Source organism: Lycium barbarum, chromosome 11 (genome assembly GCF_019175385.1).
Source record: "Lycium barbarum isolate Lr01 chromosome 11, ASM1917538v2, whole genome shotgun sequence".
Classification (NCBI taxonomy): Eukaryota; Viridiplantae; Streptophyta; class Magnoliopsida; order Solanales; family Solanaceae; genus Lycium; species Lycium barbarum.
In genome coordinates this window covers 2,496,213-2,513,491 of record NC_083347.1, presented here as the reverse complement: position 1 = coordinate 2,513,491, position 17,279 = coordinate 2,496,213, and the positions used below count along the sequence as shown (strand labels likewise).

Here is a 17,279-nt window from a genome sequence, read left to right as displayed (position 1 = left end):
TGAAACAAAATTCATGCCTGCACCTTGCAAGTAATGGATTTTCTTCCACAAAAGGAACATAAAAGATCCTGAACATATTTTTAGCACTATTCTCCTCCATCAACTAAAGTTAATATATATAACATTTTTTCCAAGGACAATGACCTCTGCCCTCTTTTCTAAGCCTAATATCTGCAAAAACCAGAGAAGAAAAAACTTTGAACATTCTTACATGTAAGCATTTGTGTATCATATTTCCTAATTTGCCAAGTTACGTTTGCCCGGCTACGTGGAGGATCTATTTCTGATATTCTCTATTCTTGCTATATGTACCACATCAGTGAAAAACTTCAACGTGCTGCCTTTGAAGTAGACTAGTATACCTAAATGTGTATCCGGACTTATAGAACTTCAGATACACTGCTCGTTACTGCAGATGCGAATGGACTGTCTGGCAGGTTGTCTGGTTGATTGCTGCATTAGTACAAAACAAAAAAGACCTAAAATGAGCCCAAGCGAAGTACACAGTTCAATTTGCCAAGATATATGAAGATTAAGTCAACAATGAGATTCGGAACATGAAAATGACTCACAAACCCCACGATTGGACAACCTAATCAGTAACCAAAACTGTCATGTTACAAACAAAAATTAATCGTGGACCTACCTTCGAACTATTTGACATACGTTTTGGACCTGTCTTCAGGAAAATTATGCAGTGACATAATGCGATGTAAATACTCTAGGATCTTTTGGAATGATATGACAGCAAATGGAAAGAGTAAAAACATCCTGACAATCATTTTTTTTTTTTGATAACTGTAGTGTCCAGGCCAGCTTGCGCGCACCTAGACTAATTCCACAGATCACCTGCTAGCTCCCACCAACACAAGTAGAGGTGGGCATAAATCACCGAAAACCCAATTCCCGAGCCAAACCGGGATTTACCCTGTTGAAGTTTGATTTATCGTGGACCAAATTTTGAAAGTTCAGTATTTGGTATCTACTTTCAACTACCGATTACCGAAATCGAATTTTGAAAATACCAAACCGAATAACGAACGCTCACCCCTAAGCACAAGTGCCGGATAACCCTGTCCACCAAGGCTGACATAGTTGGAAAGAAATCACCTAGTATTTTTGTCTTTTCTGAGATTTGAACCTGAGACCTCATGGTTCTTAAAACCCACTTCATTGACCACTAGGCCACACTCTTGGGTGCTCATTTTTTTCAACTTCTTAAAATCAGTTGCCAAGCAAGCAACATCAAAGTAAGAAGAGAGGACTTGTTATCAGATTTTAATCCAGAAAATACTGAGAGATAATGCAAATTCACTAGCATCAGAACCAATTTAATATAACACCAGTGCATACCTCTCGTCATCAGCATCATGGCTTCCTGAATACTTGAAGTTATCTTCATCCGAGGACCCGCTGTTCCGAACATCTAATAGATGGCTGGAACGTTCTGCTGACATTTGCAGTACAGAAAATTACTAAATAACTGAAGGTATGTATGTAGCTAAAGTAAATAACAACAAAAAGAGTGTATATACACACGTTGAGAAATGTTAAATTCGTCCATGGGAGGGCGAAAATAGGACAGACTGGCCATGGGTCTTCGCGATAATTGCAGCTGTGCAAGTCGCCTAGACTCGAGTTCAAGGACTTGCTCTTCCATTAAATGTTTCCTTAGCAGTCTGGGGGACTTAAATCCTGTTGGCAGTCCATGATATGTATTAGATAAAGAAAGCAAATGCAGAGAGCAGAAAAAAGCTGAATTTATAAAATGGCTTTACAGATATGAATGTTCATCCACAACGTTCAGGCAGTGACACACAGAATATTTTGTATGTTAGGTTTTTGGGTTTTTCCTTCCTATGTGGAATTGGATTAATAAAACCCAATCCAATTAGGTTTTTGGGTTTTCCCTTCCTATGTGGAATTGGATTAATAAAACCTAATCCAATTTGGACCAGACCAATTTTGCCCAAAATTTCCTCTATATATTAGGTCTTATTTTGAGAACACAAGAGTGAATTCATAGCAGCCATATAGAGAGAAAAACGTGAGAGAGAAAGCAGATTTTCGTCCAGAAATTTTCTGGTACAGCAGTCCGCTTTAAATTGCGTTTCCCGATTCGTTAACCGTTGGATCGTGCTGAAATTTGAACTGGGGGTTCTCAACATCTGGTTCTTCGAGACACTTTATGCTTCAAAGACTGGCAATAATAAGTTGTTCCTACTGAAACAATTGATGAGTATTAGATACAAAGAGGGTAGCCCTATTTCTGATCATATCAATGATTTTCAGGGTGTTCTTGATCAGCTGTCTGGAATGGGTGTCAAGTTTGATGAAGAAATACAGGGACTTTGGCTTCTTAATACTCTGCCAGACTCTTGGGAAACTCTTCGAGTTTCTTTGACTAATTCTGCTCCCAGTGATGGTGTAACTATGGAATATGCTAAGAGTGGTGTTTTGAATGAAGAGATGAGAAGAAGATCTCAAGTTTTGTCTTCTTCAACTTCACACTCAGATGTTTTGGTTACTTAAGACAGGGGGAGAAATAACTTCAAAGGTCAGAATGACAGAGGCAAAAGTAGAAGCAAGTCAAGATCATTCAGGTACAAGAATCTTACATGTGACTATTGTCACTTGAAAGGGCATATCAAGAAACATTGCTACAAGTTTAAGAGAGACCAGAAAAAGCAAAAGAAAGAAGGCGATAATGAAAATCGTGTCGCTGTTATTGCTGAAAATGATCTTCTTGTCGCTTGTGGTAAAAATGATATCAATATTGTTTGTGATGAGTCTACCTGGTTTGTGGATTTAGGTGCCACTTCTCATGTCACGCCAAAGAAGGAATTATTTTCTTTTTATACTCTGGGTAATTTTGAAAATTTACGAATGGGCAATAATAGTGAGGTTAAGGTACTTAGCATTGGCACAGTTTATTTGAAAAGTAAGGATGGTTCGAGGTTGGTTCTTAACAATGTCAAGCATGCTCCAGATGTTCGGCTGAATTTAATTTCTGTAAGAAAACTTGATGATGAGGGTTATGATCAAACCGTTAGTGGTGGCCAGTGGAAGCTAATTAGAGGTTCAATGGTTGTGGCTCGAGGTTACAAGATGTCTGACTTGTACTTATTTCAGGGCTCCATTTGTGGTGACTCAGTAAATTTAGTGGAGAATGATACTTCATCAGAATTATGGCATAGAAGGCTGAGTCATATGAGCGAGAAGGGGATTGATAACTTGGCTAAGAAGAATTTGCTTTCTGGAGTGAAACAAGCAAAGTTGTTCATTGCTTAGCCGGGAAACATAAAAGAGTTTCTTTTCAGAGTCATTCACCTTCAAGAAAGCTGGATTTGCTGGAGTTGGTACATTCTGATTTGTGTGGTCCTTTTAAAGTAAGCTCTCGTGGTGGTGCACTTTACTTTGTGAATTTTATTGATGATCATTCTCGCAAACTCTGGGTATTTCCTTTGAAGTCCAAGGATCAAGTACTTGATCTGTTCAAGACTTTTCAGGCCTTGGTTGAGAGACAGACAGGGAAGAAACTAAAATGCATCCGCTCAGACAATGGTGGTGAATACATTGGTCCCTTTGATAATTATTGTAGACAGCAGGGTATTCGGCATCAAAAAACTCCTCCAAAGACTCCTCAGTTAAATGGTTTAGCAGAGAGGATGAACAAAACTCTAGTTGAGAGGGTTAGATGTTTGCTTTCAGATGCTAAGCTACCAAATTCATTTTGGGCAGAAGCACTTAATACTGCTGCTTATGTTATCAATTTATCTCCTACTGTTGCTTTGGATGGTGATGTCCCTGATAGAATTTGGTTTGGTAAGGATGTCTCTTATGCTCATCTGAGAGTCTTCGGGTGTAAATGTGCATGTTCCTAAGGATGAGAGGTCAAAGCTGGAAGTTAAAACTAGGGAGTGTATCTTCATTGGTTATGGTTAAGACGAATTTGGCTATCGTTTCTATGATCCAGTTGAGAAGAAACTTGTTAAAAGCCGTGATGTTGTGTTCTTTGAAGACCAGACAATTGAAGATTTTGACAAAGCTGAGAAGGTTGATTTTCAGAGCAATGAAAGCTTAGTTAATGTTGATCCGGTTCCTGTGACTATTGCACCTGAAGAAAATCTTCAAAATAATGAAGATCAAGTTGATAATGAAGATAGTGATCATGTTCAGAATGACCAGCATGATGTTGTTGATGCTCCAGTGGAAGATGATGTGGTTGGCCAGCAACCAACTGCTATTGATGCTCCTGAGAGTTTTCTCAGAAGATCTATTAAAGAGAAAGTACCTTCATCTCGTTATTCTCCCAATGAGTTTGTACTCTTGACTGATGGGGGAGAACCTGAAAGTTTTGATGAGGCCATGGATAGTGAAGAAAAGGAAAGGTGGTTTGATGCTATGCAAGATGAGATTAAATCCTTGCATGATAATCATACATTTGATCTGGTTAAGCTTCCTACAGACAGAAAAACTTTGAAAAACAGGTGGGTTTTTAGGGTGAAACATGAAGATGGTAACCCAATTCCACGATACAAGGCTAGATTGGTTGTCAAGGGCTTTAATCAGAAGAAGGGAGTTGATTTTGATGAAATATTTTCTCCAGTTGTGAAGATGTCATTCATTCAGGTTGTCCTAGGCTTGGCTGCGAGACTAGATTTAGAGTGTTGCTTGATCGCCGGGATGGCAGTTTCCTCCACATAGTCGGGAGGGGGAGAATTGTTAGGTTTTTGGATTTTCCCTTCCTATGTGGAATTGGATTAATAAACCCAATCCAATTAGGTTTTTGGGTTTTCCCTTCCTATGTGGAATTGGATTAATAAAACTCAATCCAATTAGGTTTTTAGGTTTTCCCTTCCTATGTAGAATTGGATTAATAAAACCCAATCTAATTTGGACCAGGCCAATTTTGCCCAAAATTTCCTCTATATATAGGATCAATTTAGGTCTTATTTTGAGAACACAAGAGTGAATTCATAGCAGCCATATAGAGAGAAAAACGTGAGAGAGAAAGCAGATTTTCGTCCAGAAATTTTTTGCTACAGCAGTCCGCTTTAAATTGCGTTTCCCGATTCGTTAACCGTTGGATCGTGCTGAAATTTGAACTGGGGGTTCTCAACATCTGGTTCTTCGATTTCAACGGTGGAGATCGAATTTTGTGGTCTGTAGCTCCAGTTTTTGAGTACGAACAGTAGCTCATTTTTGGGGGCGATTTCTCTCCTTTCTTCACTAGTTTTGGTGTTATCTTTTATGAATTGTTGCTCCGTGCTTGGCTTTGTTGTTGTAGCCATTTGGAGAACATTGTTGTAACTCTTGTTGTTTATAGTGGAGCTTTTGTGGGCCGGAGGGCTGTGGATGTTTCCCCTTCACATTGAAAGGGTTTTACCACGTAAATTTGGTGTCTCTTCCATTCGATTTATTTTTGCTTGCTTTGCTATTTTATTGTTGGTATAGCTGCTGCCCGAATTTCCATTTGTGCTAGTGTTTATTGTCTTCTCTTGGTTCAAATAGTGTGGGAAGTTTCGACTTGGGTATTTCTTCCGCTATTACTTCGTCGTGCAATTTGGTTATTGTTTGTTTCTTCCTAACATTGTAAGCCGTGTTCGACATTTAGAGAAGTGAACAAATGAAATAGAAACATTAGTTTTTCAAAATTAGGGTCCTAAAATAGCTTATGTTATGCTGATCCTCTGCTATGTCGATTCTCAATTTGGTGGATATTAAAGGCTCGATTCTCTGCAGCATCTAAAATATTTGCAGACCAACGGATCCAGATTACTTTCCAACCAGTGACCTCTGCTAGGAAAACAACACTCTTGAACACTGCACTAGGAACATTGTTGGTCAAGTAGAGTCATTTTAAGTTACCTACACTTATTTGTTATTTTTTGCATATTATTTATATGTATATTTAGTAAAAAAATTCTATGAGGCAATAGGTGCATCCACCTTGCTAGAAGGATTAAAAAAAAAAAACCTCATTCAGTCTACAATTGAGCAAAATTTTAGGTGCAAATTCTTACTTGCATGACGCCCAGAATCAAAATCAGCATGCTGTAAGTGGTAAAATATCGATGACTCCAGCTTCTCCTGGTACTTCCTGCAGGAGAGGAAATAAGATTAGAAGAGAAGAAATATTGAGTTAAACAGGAATGATCATTGTGAACTAGTAGAAGTACATCATATCTACAATAAAAACTATATTCTCCGGTAATACCAAAATAGTAAAGACCAGTAATGATGAACAAAATGCAATAGTAGGAGTGGCAAACCGGCGGGTCGGATCTGATATGGGTGGGTCGAAAACGGGTTAAACAAAACGGATATAATATCTGCCCCGCCCGTATTTTACATGGATAAAAAATGGGTTAACCAACAGATAATATGGATATCCATATTATCCATGGCTTGACGAATAGTCAAGTGAGAACACAAGCTAAGAGCCAAAATAAGTTTAGACTCCGATAAAGCAAGAACTCATGAAAATAACAAGTGGACAAATAGCTATTGATGGATATCCATTTTTTTAGTAGATAATATGGATAATATCCATATTTGATCTATTTTTAAAAAGTTGGTTATCCAACCATATCTAATGGGGTCGGATTAGATGGTTACTTATTTTTTAAAACCATTTTGCTAGCCCTATGCAGGAGCAGTTCACTTCATAGCTACAAGAGAGTTCAAGGAAATGTAAGAAAAGAAGAAGCTAAATTGTTTGTGCAACACAAGGCTTCTCTTACTAAAGCATCCATAGAGTTACAAAGGCCATCGTATTCTAGCAATCTAGACGTGTCATAAGGTATTGGAGAATGATTAGAACCGATAGAGCATGTAAGAAAAGAGAGAGCCGTTATCCAGGTTGACTTCAATGAGTTCAACCAAGAGCCTATAAAAGTACCTTTCGGGTAGCTTTGGCTTCTCCCTATAAGGTTTGACAAGGACCCGAGCACCACATACATAATGTGGATTTCCTGTTGACAAAACCATTTTTACGGTATCCGCGCTGAAGAAGGTAACAAATCCAAACATCCGTTTCTGCTGACACGGCATTCTTACGTCTTGAACTGGCCCGAAAGTGCTGGAAACAAACACCAAAGATAATCAGAGAAGTATTGAATGCAAAATAAAAGGCAAAGCACATAAACGTCAAATGTTGGGTTGCATACTTGAAGTAATCAGAGACATCTTCCTCCGTAAAAGTGCTCTCAGCAGGGAATGTCAAATATATTTGACGTGAACCATTCACAATAGGACCGGGATCACTTCTTTCACCATGAGGGTCCATGTACCTTGATGCATCTTCAGCCAGTACTACAGAATGTTGTCCATGAGGCCTGTAACATAGCATCCAAACATATTAGAAATTACATACGATTGTTTGACTAAGGGAAAATGACAAAATGGTCCCTTATGCTTGAGGGTAGGTTCAAAATAGTCCATTAAGCATGCACTGAACGGTTTTGGTCCCTTAACTTAGTCAAAAGTTAACACTTTCAGTCTCCGTCAAATATTTAACAATATATGTTCGTTAGATTTGACAGAAAAAGTCGAAAAAGAGATTTAACCATAAACACCAACAAAGTCTCATCAAATCCTAAACTATGCAACTCAAAAAAATTGCACTAGACACTAAAAGATATTAAAAAGAACAGCAGAAATTACACCTCAAAAGTAGCACCACACTCCAGAAATAAATTAAAAATAGCATAAACTACAAAAATTGTACCTCTAAATGTGAATTCCCCATTATTTCCTTTCTTTTTTTTTATATATAGTTTCTTGCAGAAATGCAAGGTAAGGCTGCGTACAATAGACCCTTGTGGTCCGGCCCTTCCCCGGACCCCGCGCATAGCGGGAGCCTAGTGCACCGGGCTGCCCTTTTTGCCCTTTATAGTTTCCGTCACATCTAATAGACAGAGTTTGGTAAATATTTGACAGAGAGTAAAAGTCTTATCTTTTGACAAACTTAGAGGACCAAAACAGTTAAGGACATACTTAAGGGACTGCTTTGAACCTACCCTCAAACATAAGGGACAATTTTTGTCGTTTTCTCGTTTGACTAAATAAGCAAAAATGCAAGAGTCCAAGTAAAACACCTTTCAATAAGATGAACAAACTTCAATCGAGCAAGAAGCTTTGTCAAATTATAGCCAGCTTTACCATGTCTTTGGCTCTCGGTTAGATAACCTTCCGCTTGGAGAGTTCTCCCATACTTCTCATAATACATCATGGGCAGGGATGCAATTGAAACAGGATGCCCTTTCTTATATTTCAAGAGCTCCGTTATCTCTAGCTCTAATTTCTCTAGGGAACCAGGCGAAAGTACTTCGTCTTCATCACCATATTCACATATATTAGGGCCAATCATATGCGGGTAGCTCTCGGACAATGGATGACCGTGAAAGTACTGACAGCTGGTACCGTTTCTACAGAACCCCTTGTTGAAATAGTGGCAAGCCTTAACCGGAAATTTAAGTGGACTCAGAAAATTTCTGCTGCGCCTGATAAAGGCTGCTTCTGGATAGCAGTAATCACTTGGGTAATTCAAATTTTCAGAGTCCAATGTTTCTTCGTGCCGGAGGAACTGTTGCGGAGGCTCATAGACGGAGTAAGGAGTTTCAGTTAAATAAGCCGATGAAAATGAACATGGTGAAAGAGGTGAAAGGTGTGAAAACTGTAGTACAGGATCTGCTATACTGACTGGACTAATAGAAGGATTGCGAAATGCTGGAGTTGAGTTTAGTTTAAGTGCATCTTTTGCTTTTTGGATCACGTTGTGAATTAAGGTATCAGGGCCTAATGCTAATCGAATCATTTCTTGATCGGGATAGTCTTGCAAGTAAATATAGCCAATAATCTTCCTTGTAACATGTTCAGGTTCAACTCTCATGATTCTTTCATGCACAAGTCTCGCTGCCTCAAAAGGGTCCATTGCAGCGAGCTACTGTATCATGTGTAACAAAAAGCAAAAAGAGGCTGTTATAAGGGATACCATGTACAAGCCAAATAACGGTACACCAAATGATCATAGGAAGCAACACAAGCAAGCCAACAATGAGTGTCTAATACCATATATAGCTGTTATATTTACATAATATCTCAACCAACAGAGAACATTACATATGAGCTAACACTGCTATGCTATGGAGTACCGTAAACAAAGGTAGATGAAGTGTATTTTTTCATGACCAAGGTGGTTGGACTGTACTACCTATGGGTTCAACCGAACTAGTGGCAGGATGTTCACTAAGGGGACTCAAAATATAAAGAAGTAACCACACGAATAATTCATGGGGATTCAACATATAGTATATATATAATAATTTTTTTTACCTACCTAAATCCAGCGAAGTGGTGTCAATTTGGATTAAGTGGCTCCACCACTAAGATGAACCGAGTATTTTGACAATAGATATATATGCGAAAAACTACTAAAATTTCAACAAAATATTGTCTACTTAACCATTCTAAAAACCTTAAGGTTCAACTACATTTTCAAAGTTGGAACCTTTTTTTTTTTTCTTTTTCGGAATGGGAGAATAATTAAAATTAGAACATAATCAGTTCATGTTAAAAGATGACTTCTTTAACAGAGTAGTTGAAACAGGAACAACAAAGGCTGCTTCTATTCCACTAGTATATTAATCAACCATTTTCATAATAGGAGATGAAGAAAACTGGAAATGACAGAAAGAAAAAACTGGTACACTACCAAGGGAAGAAAACACACTATAATCTTTAAGAATTATTTTCTTAAAATTTGGCCAAAGAAATTGTCAAATATCAAACATCACTCAAGCACCTGAATCTAGATAATTTTGAACAAGGGAGACAAGCAAAATCTTTTTATTTTTTTTCTTCAGATTTTTGAAGAGTCCAAAAGGAGAATAATACTACACACATAATAACACACTGACAAAAATTAAAGTCTTGACAAGTGTAAAATTAAATGGAGAAACAAGAATGGCAAAAAACTGAATAAATAAACAAGAAAAAAAGAGGAGATTCAACATACCCTTATAGGGAAAAAAAGAACTTTCTTTGTTTAGAAACTGAACAGTCAGAGTAAATCAGACATATATGCTTTCATCACTCCTTGAAGAATGTTTTACAGAAACAACACCTTTTTTAACACTCTGGCAAGTTGCAACTGCTTGCTTTCATCACTACAAATACACTGGGATAAAGTGCTGACTGATTCAAAAAAGAAAAATCTTGTTTTTATTTTTATTTTTGTTTTTTACGGGAATTAGAAAATCACTTTTGTGATAAGTATGGTTTTGAAATCCAGCTAGCAGTTACCAACCCAAATTTTTTTCCTAGATTTACGAAGGTTGAGTACAGCTAAAAATCATGTAACGTTACAAAATTACCCCCACCACCATAATGAACTTCTTTTTTATTTTTATTTTTGGGGAAAGATAATTATCCATTAGACAACTTTCGGAGATTCCAATGTTTAGAGAGAGTAAAAAAAGCAGATGCATTGTCTTTTGTCCCACCCCGTGGTTTGGTCTCTTCTTTGGATCAATTTGATTTTTATTTGGTTCAAATTACACAATATGGGATGGTTTGATTCTTGGATTAAATTATTTCCGGATTATAGCTCTGCAATTATAATTTTTGACTGATTTTTTTGATTCGGGAGATGGGATAAAATAATTTTAAATTTGATAGGATAAGGTGGATATTCAAAATTAAGTTTGTAATTAAATTTATACCGTGTTTGGTTGATGGTATAAATCATTTCTGAGAAAAATTTATGTCGTCAATGAAATATAATATAAATATAATTTTAAACTTAATACTGAGATATTCACCTTATCCCAAGTACCAAAAAACCCAATAATCTTTTATTTCAACGGTTCTATCTCTTTCTCTCTCTCATTTTTTTTTTTTTTTTGTGCGCTTGTGTTATGTAGAGGCCCCTAATATTATAATTTTAAAAATAAGACACGTTAATAACGATAATTTGATGACATAAAATTACCTAAATGAAGGTTATAATGATTGTCCAATAAAGTATCATCAATTGTCTAAAGTGTTCAGCTATTTGACATTCTAGAAGATAGAATGTGCAGAATAAGGATAAAGATTATTGTCGTGTAAACTTAGTTGGAATTCCGTTCTAACTAAAGATTCTTCAATGGCAGGAAAATTAGGAACGGAAGGCTTTAAGGGGGCCATAAATATAGGTTGTTGAAATCTTCTTGTGTTACAAAAATACAAAATAAAGTAGTGGGTATTAGGAGCTTAGTGCACCGAGTATCCTTAAATAACGGATTTGGAAAGATAATCTTTTGTGCCAACTACAAATAACAACAATAACATATACAAAGTAATGTCATAATGACGTTTAGAAAGGGTAGAGTGTACGCAGACTTTATCCCTACCCCGTAGAGATAGACGAATAGACCCGACTCGAGTAAAGCATTTCAAAACAATTTGAAAAAGAGAATACATAAATGAAAGCAGTAACAACAACGAATAAATGCGATACGAAAAGCGGTACATAGCATTCAGAAAAAGGAACAGTAACAACAACAAAATAATGCGACAACCGAAACACAAGAAACACAGGTGCTAACAAAAAATCAAGAATAAGAAACTACGAAAATAGCGCAAATACTACTAATAAGAAAGCAGGTAAATATACAATCACCAGCCCTATCCAATAGGAAAGCGAGAGAACGTACAACTACCAACTAACCTTCCACCATAATCTGCGACCTCTAAAACCCTCCTATGTAAGGTCATGTACTCAGTAAGCTCAAGATATGACATGTCCTGTCGAAGCACCTCCCCCGAATACTTTTTCGACCTACCTCTACCTCTCCTTACACTCACCATTACCAACCTCTACCTCTCCTTACAACCACCATTACCAACGTCTCACGTCTTCTTACTCAGGCATTTATGCTGCTTCTCTTCACAAGGCCAAACCATCTCGGTTTCACTTTCCTCATTGTTGTGACAACTGCCAATGGACAACTTTTTCCAGAAGTAGAAGTGTACAAATAGAACAGCCCCACAGGCATATGCCCAAATTGCTATTGTTGGCCCCCAATTATGAATAAAGTCGTGTTCACACTTCCAGCCCATTTGGGGACACAACTGGCCAACTGGGGACTAGTAGGGTCTCTGAAACCATTCATGTGGTTTTTGGCCCAATTGGCAAAACGATCCTCGACTTTCATTTCTATCATAATCCTAGTGTTGGAACTCTGTACAATTTCAACTATTTTTATGAGGTTTTTCGAGCCGAGGGTCTATCGGAAACAGTCTTTCTACCTTCGCAAGGTATAGGTAAGATCTGCGTACACACTACTATCCCCAGACCCCCACTTGTGGAATTACATTGGGTTTGTTATTGTTGTTGTATTTATTACTTCCTACTAGCACATATATTGGATAATTATGTTCATCAAGGCTAGGACAGATGAAAAGAAATTACATAGATTTTTTGCCTACTTTATGATTTGAATGATTCATGAGCATTATTGGCCACTAAACCACAATCTTAGATGCTTGACTTGCATTTTCTTCCGCACTTGATTTGAAAGTGTCATTTTTACCATTTTTGTCAACTTCGAAACTTTCCCTCCTAATTTTTTCTACCTTTTTATGCTTATACTTCTTCCATATCCGAATCTTTAAACTTACGCTTCCTTCCATATGTTGTATTAATTGACTTATGTGTTTCAGCAATTACAATAACTGCAGTAACAGGAAAATTGATGCTATTACCAACAAATGAAAAAGGTAAAAATGTTTTGGCATGAATGCATAGTCCTTACAGAGCAACTTAATAGCACTTCTCTTGGATATAGTTATTAAAAAATAAATAAATTTATAGTTTCATTTTGAGAAATAACAATATCCTCCAGTTAACAAAATTTAAATAGTGGCATCAAAATAGGACACTTGCGCACTTGTGCGGATGCCGCTTATTTTTTGTCAATTTTTTACGCGGATTGTCCCTCAAAGGCGCTGCTCTTTAATTTTTGTCTTTCGCTTAAAAAAGTGATTGAAAATACTTTGAGAATTTGGGTTTGAACCGCGCTTAGTTTAAAAAAAAAAATGCAAGGCAAGGCTTAGTGAAAATTCTGCCTTAATGCCTTAAGGTAAAATTTCGCAAGGTAATTTTTTTTTTTACTCTGCTGGGATTCTACAGAACTTAGGCTTTAAGGCCAAATTTTTGCCCGAATAGACCTAATTTGCTAAGAAATTCTGTCTTGCATTTTTTTTTATACTCTGCTGAGGTTCGAACCCAGAATTCTAGAGGTACTTTCAGCCCCTTAAAGTGTCGAAGGGCAAAATTAAAGACCAGCAATTTGAGGGGCAATATTTAAAAACCACCCCTAAATATGAACATTTGTGCGAATACCTATATTTTGTTACAAGGAGGGTCATTTGCACGATTTCCCTTCAAAGGCACCGGTCTTTAATTTTTTCTCCTCAAATTAGTGGTCTTTAATTTTTACCCTTCGCCTAATATCATGAGGTTTGGGGTTCGAATCCCAACTGAGTCAAAAAAAATCGGAAGTCAGAGTTTCATAGCAAAGTTAAGCCTATTCGGGCCAAAGTTAGGCCTTAAGGCAGAATTTTGTAAAATTCTAACTGAATAAAAAAAAATAGCCTTAATGCAAACCTCTACATTAAGGTAGAGTTTTGCCTTCCAGGTTGAAGGCAAAACTCTACCTTAGGGCAGAGTTTGCCTTAAACTCTGCCTGATCAGATAGAGTTTCAAACTTTGCTTCAAGGCAGAGTTTTGCCTCAAACTCTGTTTGAAGGTAGCAAAACTCTACCTGATCAGGTAGAGTTTGAAGCAAAACTTTGCCTTGCGAATCCAAACTCTACCCTGCGATTTTATTTTTATTTTTGACTAAGCGGGGGTTCGAACCCGAAACCAAGGGATTTTTAGTGAAGGGCAAAAATTAAAGATCTGTGCCTTTGAAGGGCATTCCGCACAAAAAAATGTTACAAGGAAGTTGCTTAATCTAGTTTAGGAAACTGGTCATACTTTCAGGGGCAATTCGCAGGAATGCCCCTTATTCAGGGTGGTCTTTAATTTTTTCCTTTCGCCTAGAATACCCTAAGCTTTCGGATTTGAACCCCGGCTCAGGCATAAAAATAAAATAAAAAAATCTCAAGGCAAGGCTTTTGGACAAGTCTGCCTTATATGACATAGGTTGCCTTGAGGCATAACTAAAGTTCTGCCGGATCCGGCAGAGGTTTCCTTATAAGACAGACTTTTAGTTATGCCTTAAGGCAACCTATGCCGCATAAGGCAGACTTTTCCCAAAGCTTTGCCGTGCAATTTTTTTTTTTTTGACTGAGTAAGGTTCGAACCCAGAACCTCGGAGTATTTTCGGCCTTTTTTTAAGCGAAAGACAAAAATTAAAGACCAGCAATTTGGGAGGCAAAAATTAAAGACCGCCCCAAAAGAAAACAATCTGCGCAAGAAAATGCACTTTCAGGCTCTGGCCCATTACTTAGTGGGCCAAGATCAGGATTGGGCTTTAACCATTTCATTTCGTTCCAAAACTCATTTTATTACAAATAGATTGATTTAAGTTCGTTGTTTAACTTTTATCCTCATTTAAATACCCAAATACGAACCTCTGATTTTTATTTGACTTAGAACTATGATCGATAATTGAAAAATAAGTTAAAGCTTTTGATTTAGTGTAAGTATCAAGTGTTTGGATAAATATTATTTTATCACTTCCTATGTAAAGAGTTCGTGGACTAGGTTAGTTGAAATAACCATCACTCAAAGCGCCCCCTCCCCCCCCCCCCCCCTCTTTCCTACCCCCCCCCCCCCACACACAGATATATATATATATATATATATATATATATATATTAGTTTCTTGGTGACTAATTAATGATTTGCTATGACAAATGACCTATCAACAATCTTCACAATTATATAGTATGGTTTGTCTTCACTCTTCACACAGCTTGCTTTGCGCATGACCTTAACATGCATGCTTTAGAATTAACTATCCATCCTCATTCTGTAATTTTTTTCAAAAAATTTTGAGGTCAACACACACAAGCACATACATGGCAAGAAATTTCCACGCTTCTTACTTGTGAACTTGCAAGAATAAAAGATGTATATAAATAGTACTAAATAATATACATGCATTTTGTGCTATCCATCAATATGTATATCATCATGTACATATATAGTAATTAACATACATGCATTTTGTGCTATAAGTCAATATGTATATCATCATGATCTGAGGTCTCATTAGTTATGATCATTCCGTTACTTCAACTAATTAAACTGATTAATCAACAAGTACTTCAGAGTTTTAACTTACACTGAATCAAGAAGCACGTTACTATATAATTTCTTTATAGTTACACTTTATTGACCAGAGTCTCGAACTCAATAAGCAAAAACAAGAAAAGAAAATCAACACGAATAAGACAAAACAATCACTCATGTCTAGTGGTGGTGTATGTGGACCCTGTATTTTTTATTTTTGTGACTTAATCCCAGAATTTCAACTTTAAAACTGTTTGTTATTATATGTAGTTTCGCGGAAATTATCAATGGAATTAGTTAAACAGAAATTTGAAGGGACATTAATTCCATCCTTTTTGGCCCTACATCTTTGGAAAATCTTATTGAATATCTGAAGTTTAGATTTGCCAAGGTCAGGGACCACCACATTCTAATTTAGTCAAAATAAATCTAGAATCAGGAGAGCATATATATAGTATTGAACAAATTGGAAAAAATTAGAGAATGTATGTCGTTATCACCGGCAACCTCTGCTTCTATCGCTGTCAATGTTTTTCCACTTCTCTTTTTCCTGTTACTATACTAAATCATTACTCCCTCCGTCCCATAATAAGTGTCACCTTAATAAAAAATACCTATATTAAGAAGTCAATAATATAATGTGAAGTTTACCAAATTACCCCTATATAACAAAAATTAAGTATTTTTACCTTTTGATTAGAGCATGCACAAGAAGTAAACCTTTTGACATTGGGAAAACAATACCAAGTTACTAAGTGGCTTTTCCAATCATCATTTAGATGTTACTTTATTGTCTAAGGCTAGAATTGAAAAAAACTAGTCAATTTATGTCTTGATTTCCTAAGGTGACACTTATTATGAGACAATTTTTTTTAGCTAAAGCGACGCTTATTATGAGACAGGGGGAGTAATTTGCATTTTCGTTCTTCATTTCCCTCCATATATATACATGTTAAAGAAATGATCTTGGTTAGACTCAACCGCTGCCAAAGGCTAGCTCAAAAGCTAAGGATTGCCAAGCCATATAAAGAGATCACTCACCCTTTTTTCATCCGGACTACCATGAACTATCATAAGTGATGGGACCCGCGCTTCACGGGTCAGTTTTGGACGGAGCTCTTTCCACGCAGACTCTTCAACATCACCATTCCCTCACACCCAGGGCTGAACATCTGGAGCATGGGTAATTTAATATGAGGGTCTAATATCGGGAAAAAGGAACTTGGTGCGCTAGTATATTCACCTAACTCAGCCCCAAAAGCTAGCTCAAGAGATGAGGACAACCCAAGCCATATAAAGAGAGCACTCATCCTTTTTTCATCTGACGTGAGACTGTTCAATAATACCTAATAAGATTTACTCCCTCTGTCCCAATTTATGTGATAAGACTTTCCTTTTTAGTCTGTCCCAAAAAAGAATGATACATTTTCTTATTTGACAATAATTTACATTTAACGTTTAACGAGATGATTTATAGCCACACTAATATCTTTGACTTGTTTTAGACCACAAGATTCAAAACTCTTCCTTTATCTCTTAAATTTCGTGTCCACTCAAACTATATCACATAAATGGGACGAAGGGAACAATATTATTTCGGAACTTTGAAGCCCTCATCACTATATGTGACTTTTTTTTTTATTAATCCGTTTTAAAAATACGATACACAATTCTATATTAATATTCCTCACATCCCAATTTATGTGATACATTTTCCTTTTTAGTTTGTCAAAAAAAGAATGATAAATTTCTATATTTAGAAATAATTTAACTTAAAACTTTCCCGTTTACCCTTAATGAAATGATTTAGAACCACAAGTATTCATGATTTATTCTAGACCATAAATTTCAAAAGTCTTTCTTTGTTTCTTAAACTTCGTGTCTAGTCAAATTATATCACATAAATTGAGACGGAGAAAGTATTATTTAACTTTACACTTTCTATATACTTCATCATTTATCAGAATCTTATCATATCTTTAATATC

The 17,279-nt window shown here is 36.6% G+C and overlaps 1 protein-coding gene across 8 annotated transcripts in view; it reads right to left on the bottom strand.

Annotated features, from left to right (window-relative positions):
* LOC132617116 (zinc finger CCCH domain-containing protein 18-like) overlaps positions 1-17,279 on the bottom strand; it is a 31,666-nt gene continuing 14,387 nt past the window's right edge. For 2 of the 8 annotated variants that reach the window (XM_060332024.1, XM_060332028.1), the window contains exons 2-8: positions 8,103-8,950; positions 7,173-7,340; positions 6,905-7,084; positions 6,027-6,103; positions 1,540-1,695; positions 1,354-1,450; positions 1-453 (exon numbers count right to left, since the gene is read on the bottom strand). In XM_060332024.1, coding sequence (XP_060188007.1) covers positions 381-453; positions 1,354-1,450; positions 1,540-1,695; positions 6,027-6,103; positions 6,905-7,084; positions 7,173-7,340; positions 8,103-8,938 — 1,587 coding nt within the window. In that variant the 5' untranslated portion in view covers positions 8,939-8,950 and the 3' untranslated portion in view covers positions 1-380. Of the gene's footprint in view, positions 454-1,353; positions 1,451-1,539; positions 1,696-6,026; positions 6,104-6,904; positions 7,085-7,172; positions 7,341-8,102; positions 8,951-9,343; positions 9,696-9,808; positions 9,952-10,021; positions 10,474-17,279 lie in introns of those variants that run through there. The other 6 variants (XM_060332025.1, XM_060332029.1, XM_060332023.1 and 3 more) reach the window with 6 other exon arrangements.